Source organism: Felis catus, chromosome F1, assembly GCF_018350175.1.
Source record: "Felis catus isolate Fca126 chromosome F1, F.catus_Fca126_mat1.0, whole genome shotgun sequence".
Classification (NCBI taxonomy): Eukaryota; Metazoa; Chordata; class Mammalia; order Carnivora; family Felidae; genus Felis; species Felis catus.
Genome location: NC_058384.1, coordinates 30,345,308 through 30,358,388, shown reverse-complemented (window position 1 = coordinate 30,358,388; position 13,081 = coordinate 30,345,308). Strand labels below are relative to the sequence as shown.

General features: G+C 38.8%; 1 protein-coding gene across 13 annotated transcripts in view; it reads left to right on the top strand.

Annotated features, from left to right (window-relative positions):
- RPS6KC1 (ribosomal protein S6 kinase C1) overlaps positions 1-13,081 on the top strand; it is a 347,664-nt gene that overhangs the window by 16,491 nt on the left and 318,092 nt on the right. For all 13 annotated transcript variants that reach the window (XM_045048944.1, XM_045048943.1, XM_023247759.2 and 10 more), the window contains exon 3: positions 2,672-2,792. In XM_045048944.1, the coding sequence (XP_044904879.1) occupies positions 2,672-2,792 (121 nt within the window). The remainder of the gene's footprint in view (positions 1-2,671; positions 2,793-13,081) is intronic.

The window sequence follows — 13,081 nt, the reverse complement described above, 5'->3', positions numbered from 1 at the left end:
TACAGAGAAGCAAAAAATATGAAAATTGAAGTCACTTGTAAGCTCACTGTCCAGAGACCGTTTCCTTTTCGAGTGTTGTTTTGGCTGTCTTAGTTGTTAGCTCCTCTTGCTCTGTCTTTTACTGGGACTCTTGGTTCTTTGCTGTCAGCTTTTGTCCCATTCACTTTTGTTTTAAAATAAAATCTCTTCTTCCATCCCAGTGGACTGTGTCATGGCACAACTAAGCTTTTTTTTTTTTTTTTAACTTTTAGAAAAAATATTTATTTTTGAGAGAGACAGAGACAGAATGCAAGTGGGTTTGGGACAGAGAGAGAGACACAGAATCTGACGTAGGCTCCAGGCTCTGAGCTGTCAGCACAGAGCCCGACGCAGGGCTCGAACTTACAAGCTGTGAGATCATGACCTGAGCCAAAGTCGGATGCTTAACTGGCTGAGCCACCCAGGTGCCCCACAGCTAAGCTTCTTAAACACTTACTTTGCACTTGGTTTCCTCTTCCTTACTTCTGGCTGGCCTCTCAGTGTTAGGGTTTGCCATTGTTTTGTTGTTAGATTCCTCACGTTACCGATGCTGAGAAACCTTTCCTGAGTGATTGCCACCTCTCTGCTGATGATTCCCAAATTAATACATCTTGCTTAGTTCTCACTCTTGAACTCCGAATCTGTGTCAAATATGTCTAAAATCGAACTTTGTTCTTATCTTAAAAGTTTCTTCTCCCTTTTTCTTCACTTTAGAGAGTAGGACCATGATTTATTCAGTTGCAAAAGCCCAAATTCTAGTAATTATATTTGACCTCTCACTCTCCTTTACAAACTTCATCCCCAGTCCCTTCTCTCTCTATTTTTGTTGGTCTAATTGCTACTTCCCTTCAGTATGCTTACCTGAGATAAGACCTTCTGTAGGTGCTCCTTCCATAACTCCCTTGGGCTTCCTTGTCTGCATCTATCACACTGTCTTGTGACATCATCACTGTGTTGGCTTATCCTGCCCAACTAGGCTGGTGTGCTTACAGAGAGCCTAGTACAGAATAGGGTCTTGGAAATAATTGTTTGGGTGACTATTTTTGTTGTTGAGTAAATAAATAAAAGGAAGCATCCAGAGGAGACAGTTTAGATTAATTCATATTATAGTCTGACTAGTCTCCTAGGATTAATAACTATATTAAAAACAAGAAACTCTGGGGCGCCTGGGTGGCGCAGTTGGTTGAGCGTCCGACTTCAGCCAGGTCGCGATCTCGCGGTCCGTGAGTTCGAGCCCCGCGTCGGGCTCTGGGCTGGTGGCTCGGAGCCTGGAGCCTGTTTCCGATTCTGTGTCTCCCTCTCTCTCTGCCCCTCCCCCGTTCATGCTCTGTCTCTCTCTGTCCCAAAAATAAATAAAATCATTGAAAAAAAAATTTTAAAAATAAAAACAAGAAACTCATCATGGTAGAATTTTAGGCAGTATGATAAAGTTTAGTGAAGAATTTCTTACATGCAGAGAGTAATTTTTTGACGAGAGTCTCTTAAATCACACTTGATTACCTGCATGGCCTAAGATTTGCTTATTAGCGTTACACTCTATTGAGTTCGTTAGAAGTGAGGCAATTAGGTTTTTAAGAAGCAAAGACCCTAGTATACCAGTAATGAAATTTAAAACTCAGTTTTGCCCTATTTTGTGGAGACTGAGGGGCCGAATCAGTGATATCAAAGTTGTGTCAAATCTGTTTTCTTTTTACTAATTTAATCTGAATAAGGTTAAATAGTAATTCAAGTTAATGGAAGTAAACTTTACGTGTTTTATAATCTGGATGACTTATTTTCTGTGTTGAAATATACTAGGTTTAATGGTATTGTTTTCAGGGTTCATCTTGCCTTAAGAAATCTTTACTATTACTTTTAACTGGGATTTGTGAAATAAGATTTATGAAATGTAAACGTTCAGGTTAATTACTTGCTACACAACCATTTCTTTTTCCATATTAATTAGTTTATCCTTTTAGGCAAATGGTGTGTGGGTACTTGATGTTTAAAAATTGTCTAAATTAACTATTTTGTGTTTATAAACATGCTGTTTTTGAGACAGAATATGTATTTTGACATCTCGCTTGTTTCAGGCCAATAGTAATTGATTTTTGAAGAGGTTAAGTGACATTTTAGATAGACCTTCTTTGTACCAGGTTGAATATTTTTGCAGTATGAAGAAAACAGTACTTGTTTAAAATGAAATTTAAAAACCAAAGCAGAAAAGTTAGAGAAATAATTGCTGTTTTGCATGGTGTGTGTGTGTGTGTGTGTGTGTGTGTGTGTGTGTGTGTGTATAATTTTATTTTAGAGATAGAGAGTGTGTGCCCGAGTGGGGGAGAGGGGCAGAGGGAGAGAGAGAATCTTAAGTAGACTCCATGCTTAGTGCAGAGCCCGACACAAGGCTCAATCCCACCACCCTGGGATCATGACCTGAGCTGAAATCAAGAATCGGACACACCCGACTAAGCCACCCAAGTGCCCCAGCTACTTTATATTTTTAATTAACTATTATTATTTAATTTCAGACAGTTAACCATGTTGGTTCAAACATATATTTGTTTGCCTTTGCATGACAGTTTGAGCTCTTTAATGGAAAAAGATTATTTGTTCAGATATCTGAACCTATGTAGTTTCACTGTGAGGTACACATTTAATTTTCCTTTCTCTTTAGATAATCGTATGGAAGAGATACAGTGACTTTAAGAAACTACACAAAGAACTATGGCAAATTCACAAAAACTTATTCCGACATTCAGAATTGTTTCCTCCATTTGCTAAAGGGATAGTGTTTGGTAAGTGATGATTTTGAAATTGTGACTTTAAAAAGTGATGATTGGCTAATCATGTGTATGTGCTGAACCCTGAAATACTGTACTGTGAAATCAAAAGCCCTTTATAAAGATCATTCACATCATGCAGCATGCACTTGAAGTTATTTTTTCACGTTCGTGGTATAGGTTGATTACTCAGAATGCATTTATTCTTCTCTTTTGTGAAACAACACCATACCAACAACTCCAACTCCAGCCCATCAAGCAAATAAGAAATAAAAACATGTGGGAACACAACAAGAGATGGTATTGAATTATAGTTCTGAAATTTGGGGATTTTGAAAAGTTTTTACTTTGTATATTTTTTCTGATACCTTCCTTATAATGTGAATGGTTGCTGTTTGAGGCACCCAACCAGGCCAGATGCGGACATTTTGGGATGGGCTCTGGGTATACTGATGGAGTAACACCTGTTAGGTTCGTGGCTTTGCAAGATGTTAACACAAAACTGAGGCACAGAGAGTCTCAGTCTTCTGTTCCTGCTTGCCCTGCTGCCGGTGGTGTGTATGTGATAGATACTTCAATGGCGCTCATGCTCTAGCAGATTCTGTTGCCAGTTCCTGCCTGCGGCTCCCTGCCTTCTGCTCTTGACATGCTGACACCACAGCAGAGAGTTTCCTGCTTATCATTCCCAGCCTGCATGTTCTTGTCCATCAACTTTGGCCTTCCTGCCATAGGACAGCTCTAGCTGGGGTAACCCAGCTAATTTTCTCATTCAGTGTGCCGCAGCCACACTATCTCCAGTGAGATGTGAACTCCAACTTGAGAAGGAGATGCTCCTTCCAACTCTTGCCTCTGGTTCTCTCCCTGAACTCTAGGGTATTCCTTAGAGTTCTCTGTTCTTCCCTTTTGGTAGTTAATCCTGTGCAAATAGTTAATAATTCTTTGTAAGACTTTCTCTGTTCAAATTGCTGTGTGGACTCCATTTTCGGGGTGGACCCTGGCTGCTGCAGAGACCATTATTTGGGTAGTAGATATACTCATTGCAAATCGCTTTTGTGTTCTTTCAGCAGATGGAGTCAGGAAACATGCATTTATGCACATTGCATACATTGTACATACTTGACTCATATGCACATCTGCATACATATGTGTATGAGCGATGTATACATTTATACACACTACATGTACATATTTTACAATTGTTTGTAATAGCTTTTCCCAGCAAATTTTTGTATGTTCACTTCTATTCCTGCCCCCTCCATCCCCTAAGATTTTGGATTTCTGGTCTTGGTTAGAAATGTCTCCCAATTCTTCCATTTGCTTGTGAGATGATTTTTAGGGCTTAAAAAAATTAAAAAAAATTTTTTTAATGATTATTTATTTTTGAGAGAGGGAGACACAGAATCTGAAGCAGGCTCCAGGCTCTGAGCTGTCGGCACAGAGCCCGATACAGGGCTCAAACCCACGAACCACAAGATCGTGACGTGAGCTGAAGTTGGACGCTGAGCCACCCAGCCGCCCCTAAAAAAAATTCTTTTTAATATCCATGTGGAATTTATATTTGAATGGGATGTCAGATAATACTTCATTTTTATGTTTCTTTCAGATGGATAGACATCTAAGGTATTTATTAAATAATATGTATTTTTCCCAATGAAATGGATGCCGTCTTCATTACACATTAACTTTTCACATGCATTGCCACTAATTAAAAGTTTTTTCTTTTGTGGCATTTGTTTATTTTTATAGTAATACCTATTTCTGTACCATGTTGATTTTTGTGCAGTGGCTTTGTAGAGTATATTCTGATACCAGCTGTATTTCTCATTGACATTGGGGAAATTGCTGCCTTTCAAGATGGGCCTGGAATTCCTAGGGTTTTTATATTGGTAATTTTAAGAAGCCATGCCAGTTATCTGTTTATTTCCTCTTAGCTTCAAGTTCCTTCTTTCATTTTCTGTTCTACATGAATGGATTGGACTCTTTCAGAATTTTTCCTTTATAGAGTATGCTGTTCACAGTCGAGGATGCTGGAAGGGGCACTGAAGGAGGGTAAAGGGGCTTCTCTTCCATCTTCCAGTGTGCTATGAATTTTGTTTTTCTTTTTGCTCCCCCTGCACTGTTGCCAGAGGCATTTTGCCTCAGCTGTACACCTAAAGCACAGTCTGCTGATAAGCTTGCATCCCCAGCCAGTTTGGTGGCCACTTAGTTGAGTACCCCAAGGCACCCCAGATCTATTGGAGAGTGGGCTTCTGACTCTCTGACTTCCTGAAGGTTGTTTCCTGCAGGCACTGTGGACCCCAGACCTTGTTGCTTTGCAGGTGAGCAGGCTCCTGATTCCCCCCTCTCCTGCATGCCTATCTGCCGGCCTTGGCCTGCCTTTACCCCAGAAACTTGTTTCCCACGACCTTTCCAACACAGATATTGTGTACTCCAGGCCTTGTGTTACTTTGCTTGTAAGTGGGCTCCCGGCATTGTGACTCTTGTGTTGCTCGTCTCCTAGTCTTGTCCCATGTGAACTCTGGAGGGGTCTTTCTTGCTTTCCTGGTACTGTGGCCCACCTCTGGCCCAAGAAATCCAGCTAACTTTAACTTCTCTCCCATTCAGTGACTACAACCACATCTTCTCCAGGAGGATCCCAATCCCAGCTTTGGGGAGGGGTTCCCCTTCCAGGTTGTTCCTTCCTTGGATACTTTCCTTTTCCCTGGGGTATTCTTCAGAGTTTTAATAAGTTAAACTGTTGTCTAATAGTCTTTATATTAAGCTTTCCTTGTTCAAATTGCTATGTGGATTTGGTCTCTACACTGACCCTACTGATGCTCTCTTTGATTTAGGAAGAAGTCTGAATGATTTGAAATTATCCAGTTTCCATCGGCTTGTAGTTTACATGGAATAGTGATTTTTTCAGGTTGATTGCAGGACCACAGTATTCACTGAGCTTTATTTACACTTGCTTCTGCAGGATATTTTGCATGTTTTACAACTCCTTGAGATCTGGGGACAAGATACAGAGACACATAATGGTATAGTAACATCAATGGCATTTATGCCATTATTCCAGAATGGAGTGGCCATCAACAGCTTTTTTGCTACAATTCTTTAATGTTAACAAATACTTAATATTAACAATTCATGATAGGGGCGCCTGGGTGGCTCAGTTGGTTAAGCGTCTGACTTCGGGTCAGGTCATGATCTCACGGTTTGTGAGTTTGAGCCCCGTGTCGGGCTCTGTGCTGACAGCTCAGAGCCTGGAGCCTGCTTCGGATTCTGTCTCCCTCTCTCTCTGCTCCTCCCCACTCAGACTCTCTCTCTCTTGCTCTCTGTCAAAAATTAATAAACATTAAAAAAAATTTCATGATCTATAATGATATCTTGAATTATAACTAATGTAAAGAGGTATCTGAGGTTCATAATTACAAAGGAAAGCATTTGTATTTTCTTAGGTGAAAAGCAATTGAGGGATGTGGTCAGTAGCAATAGGACCGTTAGTTTTGATGACACCATCGTTTTGTTCCCCTAGGAAGCATTAGGGAGTCCGTAAACTCTTGTTAATCTTTGCTTGCTTTTGGGTCTTTGAGCCCCAACATTCCATGGTGTTCACATTTTTGGTGCCTTCTGTTCATCGTTATTACCCAGTATCTATGGTTTCTTACTTGTTTTCCTGACAGTTTTCGGATTAAAAGTATAGTTGTGTTTTGCCATTGAACTGCTACCTCTTTGGACCATGATTTTGCTGCTATTAAGAGTCGTCTTTGATTAATATCAACCCAACCATAATTATGTGGAAATTTTAAAAGCACACTTAATTCAAGAAACATTTTAAAAATAGGCACTGTGGGTATGATGACTCAGCTTCTGTCTTCAAACTTAGTCTTCTGTAGCTAAGTGAGCATTATGATCTAGAAGTTCTGAAAGAGAGGTTCTTTAGTATGTGGCATCCTTACCATCAAGGTTTTAAGTTTTGTGGTAGTCTACTTCTTTTAAAGATTTTTTAAAATTGAAGTACAGTTGACATATAATATGACATGAATTTCAGGTGTACAACATAGTGATTAAACATTTACATACATTATGAACTCCATGCAATGATAGTACCATCTGTCATCATGCAAAATTATTAAGATATTATTGACTGTATTCCCTGTGTTATACTTTATATCCCTGTGACTTATTTTATAACTGGAAGTTTATACCTCTTAATCCCCTTCACCAAATATATTTTGCCTCTCTCTAAACTCCTTCCCCTCTGGCAACCACAGTTTTGTTCTCTGTATTTATGAATCTGTTTCTGTTTTGTTTGCTCATTTGTTTTTTAGATTCCATATGTCAGTGAAATTGTACTGTAAATGTCTTTCTCTGACTTATTTCACTTAGCATACTACCCTCTAGGTTCATCTGTATTGTCATAACTGGCAAGATTTCGTTCTTTTTTATGGCTGAGTAATATACCATTGTGTGTGTGTGTGTTTATGTATACCACATCTTTTTTTTTTATAGTTTATTTATTTTGAGAAACAGAGCACAGGAGGGGCAGAGAGAGAGAAAGAGAGAGAGAGAGAATCCACACTGCCACTGCAGAGCCAGAAGTGAGGCTTGAGCTTACAAACCACAAGATCATGACCTGAGCTGAAATCAAGAGTTGGACACTTAACTGATGGAGCCTCCCAGGCGCCCCAATACCGCATCTTTTTTATAATTTCCTTTGTTGATAGACACTTAGATTGCTTCCAGATCTTGGCTGTTATAAGTAATATTGAAATAAACATGGGGTGCATATTTCGTTTTGAATTAGTGGTTTCATTTTCTTCAGATAAATACCTAGAATTGGAATTGCTGGATATTATGGTGGTTCTATTTTTAATGTTTTAAAGAACCTCCACACTGTTTTCCACAGTGGCCGCACCAGTTTACATTTCCACCAAAAGTTGTAAGAGGATTCCCTTTCTCCACATCTTTGCTAATACCTGTTGTTTCTTGTCTTTTTTTTTTTTATTTAAAAAAAAAATTTTTTTTTAACGTTTATTTATTTTTGAGACAGAGAGAGACAGAGCATGAACAGGGGAGGGGCAGAGAGAGAGGGAGACACAGAATCCGAAACAGGCTCCAGGCTCTGAGCTGTCAGCACAGAGCCCGACGCGGGGCTCGAACTCACGGACCGTGAGATCGTGACCTGAGCCGAAGTCGGACGCTCAACCGACCGAGCCACCCAGGCGCCCCATGTTTCTTGTCTTTTTGATCACAGCCCTGACAAGTGTGAAGTAGATATCTCATTGTGATTTTGATGTGCATTTCCCTGATGATGAGTGATAAGCATCTTTTCATGTGTCTGTTGGCTATCTGTGCGTCTTCCTTGGAATATGTCTACTTAGATCCTCTACCCATTTTTTTAACTGTATCATTTATTTTTTTTGGTGTTGAATTGTATGAATTCTTTATCTATTTGGGATATTAACCCCAGTGACACCCTACTTTAATTATGACAATGCAAATAATTAAAAAAAATTCCCCAATCTGAGGAGTTTTAAGAATCATGCTTCTGAACTCACACCAAAAGGTGTTCTTGGTACATTCTAAAAAATAAGAAACCTCCCTCATACTTAGCTGTCTTTTCCTCCCTCTTTCTCTCTGTTTCCTAGACACAACTGTGTGATTAGAGGCTGCTTTATTCTCACTTATGTCAGCACCAAGCCTGACACATAATTGCCTAAAAAATAAGTTGAACAAAAAGAATGAGTTAGGATTTAAGAGACGAAGTAGTTATATGCAGTGAGATCATTGAAAGTCAATCTCAAGGCAAAAATTAAAAAGTTAGGTTATACTTAGTATGGGGATATAAAGGCACAACAGGAAGAGTATAAATTTGCACAGTTTTTGGAAGTCAGTTTAAAATACATCTTTTTCGGGGCGCCTGGGTGGCTCAGTCGGTTGAGCGTCCGACTTCGGCTCAGGTCATGATCTCACAGCTTGTGAGTTCGAGCCCCGCGTCGGGCTCTGTGCTGACAGCTCAGAGCCTGGAGCCTGTTTCAGATTCCGTGTCTCCCTCTCTCTCTCTGACCCTCCCCCGTTCATGCTCTGTCTCTCTCTGTCTCCAAAGTAAATAAATGTTAAAAAAAAAAATTTACAAAAAAACCCCATATATCTTCTTCTAACAAGGCTGCTTTTAGTAAATTTTACTACATATCTGTTCTCACCTCTGCATAAGAGATATTTATTAATGAAAAAAGATATTTATCAATGATTGTTAGATGTTTTAGTCTCAGAAGTCTCCTTAGCAGTCTTAAAAATTATTGAACATCTCAAAATACTGTTTATGTAGTTGGACCTGTTAATATTTACTAGAAATTTAAAAATATTGTATAAAATGAAAAATAGAGTAATTACATGTTAATATTTTTTTTATTTAAATTAAAAAAAATTTTTAACTTCTATACCCAACGTGGGGCTCAAACTCATGACCCTGAAATCAGGAGTTGCTGCTCTACCAAGTGAGTCAGCCAGGCCTCCTCTGCATATTAATATTTTTATGAAAAATAGCTTTTCCAAAGGAAAAAAATTGTAAGAATGGCATTAACTTACATTTGTGAGTTAGTGCTTAGATCAAGAAAAGACAGCTAGATTTTCATATTTGCTTCTGGATCCATTTGGTGGTGACACATTGCTTTAATTGAAGTATATGGAGAAAATTCAGGGTCATGCAGATGATGTAGTTGAAAAAGGGAGGAGTATTTTAATAGCTTTTCAGATAATTGAAGATACACCCAAACTTAGTAAGTTGTAATTTCTTAGAAGTTTAGTTGCGTTATGGAATCTGAAATCCTATCAACAAACCTTTGGTACTTTGTTATATTAGAATTCATTATTTCGGACTTTGTTGTATTAAGATTCATTAATCTGTCTTAAATTTGAATGCATCTTTTACCTGCGCATGAGCTTGTAATATCCTGCGTTGGTCACGTGAAAAATATCGGTTCCCTTAGTTATGCAGATGTTGCATATGTTGACCCATTTAATTGTATAATATCCCCGAATGGTTAATAGTACCACAGATCTTTAAAGGAAATATTTTAAGTATTAGAAAGCTGTCAAGCTTGCAGTGACTTAATGCCTTGAATTCCATCACTGACAACAATGCTATTGGTAGTTTTCCTTGAGGATTGGGCCCACTTTATTTATGTGGGTTTTTTTCTAATTTTTATTTTTTCTTAATGTTTATTTATTTTTGAGAGAGACAGAGACAGAATGTGAGTGGTTTAGGGGCAGAGAGAGAGGGAGACGCAGAATCCAAAGCAGGCTCCAGGGACTGAGCTGTCAGCATAGAGCCCGATGCGGGGCTGGAACTCACGGACCGTGAGATCATGACCTGAGCCGAAGCCGGACGCTCATCTGACTGAGCCACCCAGGCACCCTGTTTATGTGGGTTTTGTCTTGTTTTGTTTTGTTTTGAGGAAGTTTCTGCCAGATATCCAAATCTCTATGGTTGTAGTTTTTTTTTTTTTCTAGAAATGATCTCAAGAGTTGAAATTTAGTAAAGTTAATAATTTTTATTGCTTCATCAAGGTCATTCTTAAGTGAAACTGGCATTTAAAAATTTTTTTAGTATGAGTGAGTAGCAGTCAGGAGTATGGTGATTACTAGTAAGTATAGTTTGGTGCCATTGTCTTGATTCATGCTCTGAGGTTTGCAGTTTTACTGCCATTGCTTTTAGTTGATCTGTGCAGATGTCGATGTGGTGAAAAATGCAACTGTTGTCTTAATAGTATTATGAAAATGGTTCTGACCTTGTCGATCCCTTGCAAGGCCTTTAGGGAACCCCAGCAGTCTGCAGATCACATTTTGAGAATGTACACACACACAGTTGTGTGCACACATAGGTACATGCATATGGGTGTTCTTTGCAGCATTTTCATAGAAGAAAACTGCACATAAGCTGAATTTTCTCATTATGTGATTGTACAGATATGCCATAATGTTTAGCCAATTAATGGACTTATTTAGCTATTTGAAATATACTGGTGTGGAAAGATGTCCAAGCTATATTTTTTAGACACAGACAACAAATGTTGCACAGCAGTACATTTGGTGAGATCCCATCTGTGTTTGAATAGACATACATAATTGTGTGAAGACATAATCTGCACACATTTGTGTAATGTATGGACCCCCTCAGGGTGTGAGAGGAAGGAAATTTTATTTTATACCTTCTGTACTGTGGAATTTAACTGCATCCGTATATCTTTAATATTGGGAGGTACACAGCCCAGCTTCTTAAACAAATGCTTGTCACTGAGTGAAAGGGAGTGGTTTCTAAACGGGTCGAGATTTGTGGCTGCTGTCGCTGTTGCTAATGGATTATCTTCAACTTTTCTCCACATCCTTACATATTGTAGAATGAAAGTTTCTTATTAATCTTAATAAGTAAGCAATTTATCTCTCTTAGTAAATGGTACAGTCCATTTGTAATACTTGATAACTGCAGTGAACCCTGCAGGCAGCAGCTGTGGTTGGGGTGGGGGTGGATTGTTGGTTAATCGTCTATATTTTTAACTCCTCTCACATTTTTAGTATGTAAACTTCAGTAGCAAAAGAGAATCCTATCGCAATTTACACAACCATCAAAAATGTAGTGACTATTCTCGTGGTATAGTGAAAAAAAGAACATGCCTTTTGGAATCAGATGGCTTTAGGCCCAGATCTTCTAACCATTATTTACTAGCAGTGTGGCGGTATACAAATTAACATCTGAGTCTATTTTCTTATTGTTACGATGGGGATAATACCTTTGTGTTCTGTGGATTATCTGCCATGTGTCTAGCTCAGTGCTCGACACATACCTGCTATTGTTAGCTATCCTCTGGTGCCCAGTTTACCTCTAATGCTCTCTTGTGTCTCTGACTTTAGTGTTGTACTGCTCTGCTGTGAACTTTCTTGTTAGCCTCTCAGACCATAAGATGTCTCCTTACTTAGGAAGTTTTCCATTTCCTTTAGGCTTAGTTGTTTTCCCCTTCCAGTTGTACATCTCACCGGTAGGTGTATCACTGGACTTATTTTTTTCAATTGTTTTTAATTGGCAGAATTTTTAAGATTACAGAAAAACCTGCAGAAGAATAGTGTGGTAAATACTTTTATACCTTCGGCCCTAGTCCATTGATTGTTAACAATTTGCCACATTTTTTATAACTCTCTATGTATCTCTTGTTTTCTTTCTGAACCATTCAAGTTGCAGATATTGTAACATTTCACCCCTGCGTTTCATGTATCTATCCCCTATAACCATAATCCCATATCACACTCAAGAAATTTAACACTGATACAGTGATATTATCACATATGCAGTCCATATTCATATTTCCTCAGTTGTTCTAAAAATGTCCTTTTTAGGTTTGTTTTTGGATCTAGGATCATGCCTCTAGGATAATCTAGAGTATTCCTGTACATTTTTTGTCTTTCATGACAATGACTTTTTTAAAGTGTGTAAGACATTTGTTTTGTAGGTTTCAAAGTCTCCACCTGTCTGATTGCTTTCTCAGGACTAGATCATTGTTTTGTTTGTTTTGTTAGATCTGTTATCACACTTTGATTTCCTATGAGAAAGAGAAAAGCAGTTCCTGACAGCTAAGAGAGAATTGGCCTGGTGCTACCTATTCATTTGACCTTGGTGTTTCCTAGAGTTGGTCTGGCATTCACATCTAGGCTGTGGTGTTCTCCTGTTGAACATAAGCAGTTTCACAGAAACATTAGACAGGGCCACTCTGTGTCCTTGGATCAAGACAAAAGCAAGACCATAGACAAGATCATGTCTGAACACAGACAAAAACATCAACATTGGTAAAGTCACAAAAATGATCAAGCATATCTTCATCCTTGCTACCGTAAGTGACTATTGCTTCTTTATAAATTATAGCCTTAGCTTCTCTTCATTCTTCTTGCCTCATAGTAAGATTTATTAAAATTAGGATTATAGAATTAGATAGAATTCATAGAACCATAGAGTTATCTCTACTTTCCAACAGAATCAACACCAAAGCCCCTACTTCTTTAAACCTTTCCCAAAAGTACCTAACACAAGCCCGTATCCTGTAAATCCATTCTAACACCCTCTTCATGAAATCCTCCAGGGTTCTCAATGGCATTCATTTTCCCTCGTTACAAGGAGTAATTAATCCAGCTCATTCATTTACAGGTATATTCTTGGTGCTGTTGACTAGGGAGAATTCACACCCAAGAACCTTGGCCTCTCGGGGTGCCTGGGTAGCTCAGTCGGTTGAGTGTTGGACTCTGATTTTGGCTCCGGTCATAATTCCAGGGTC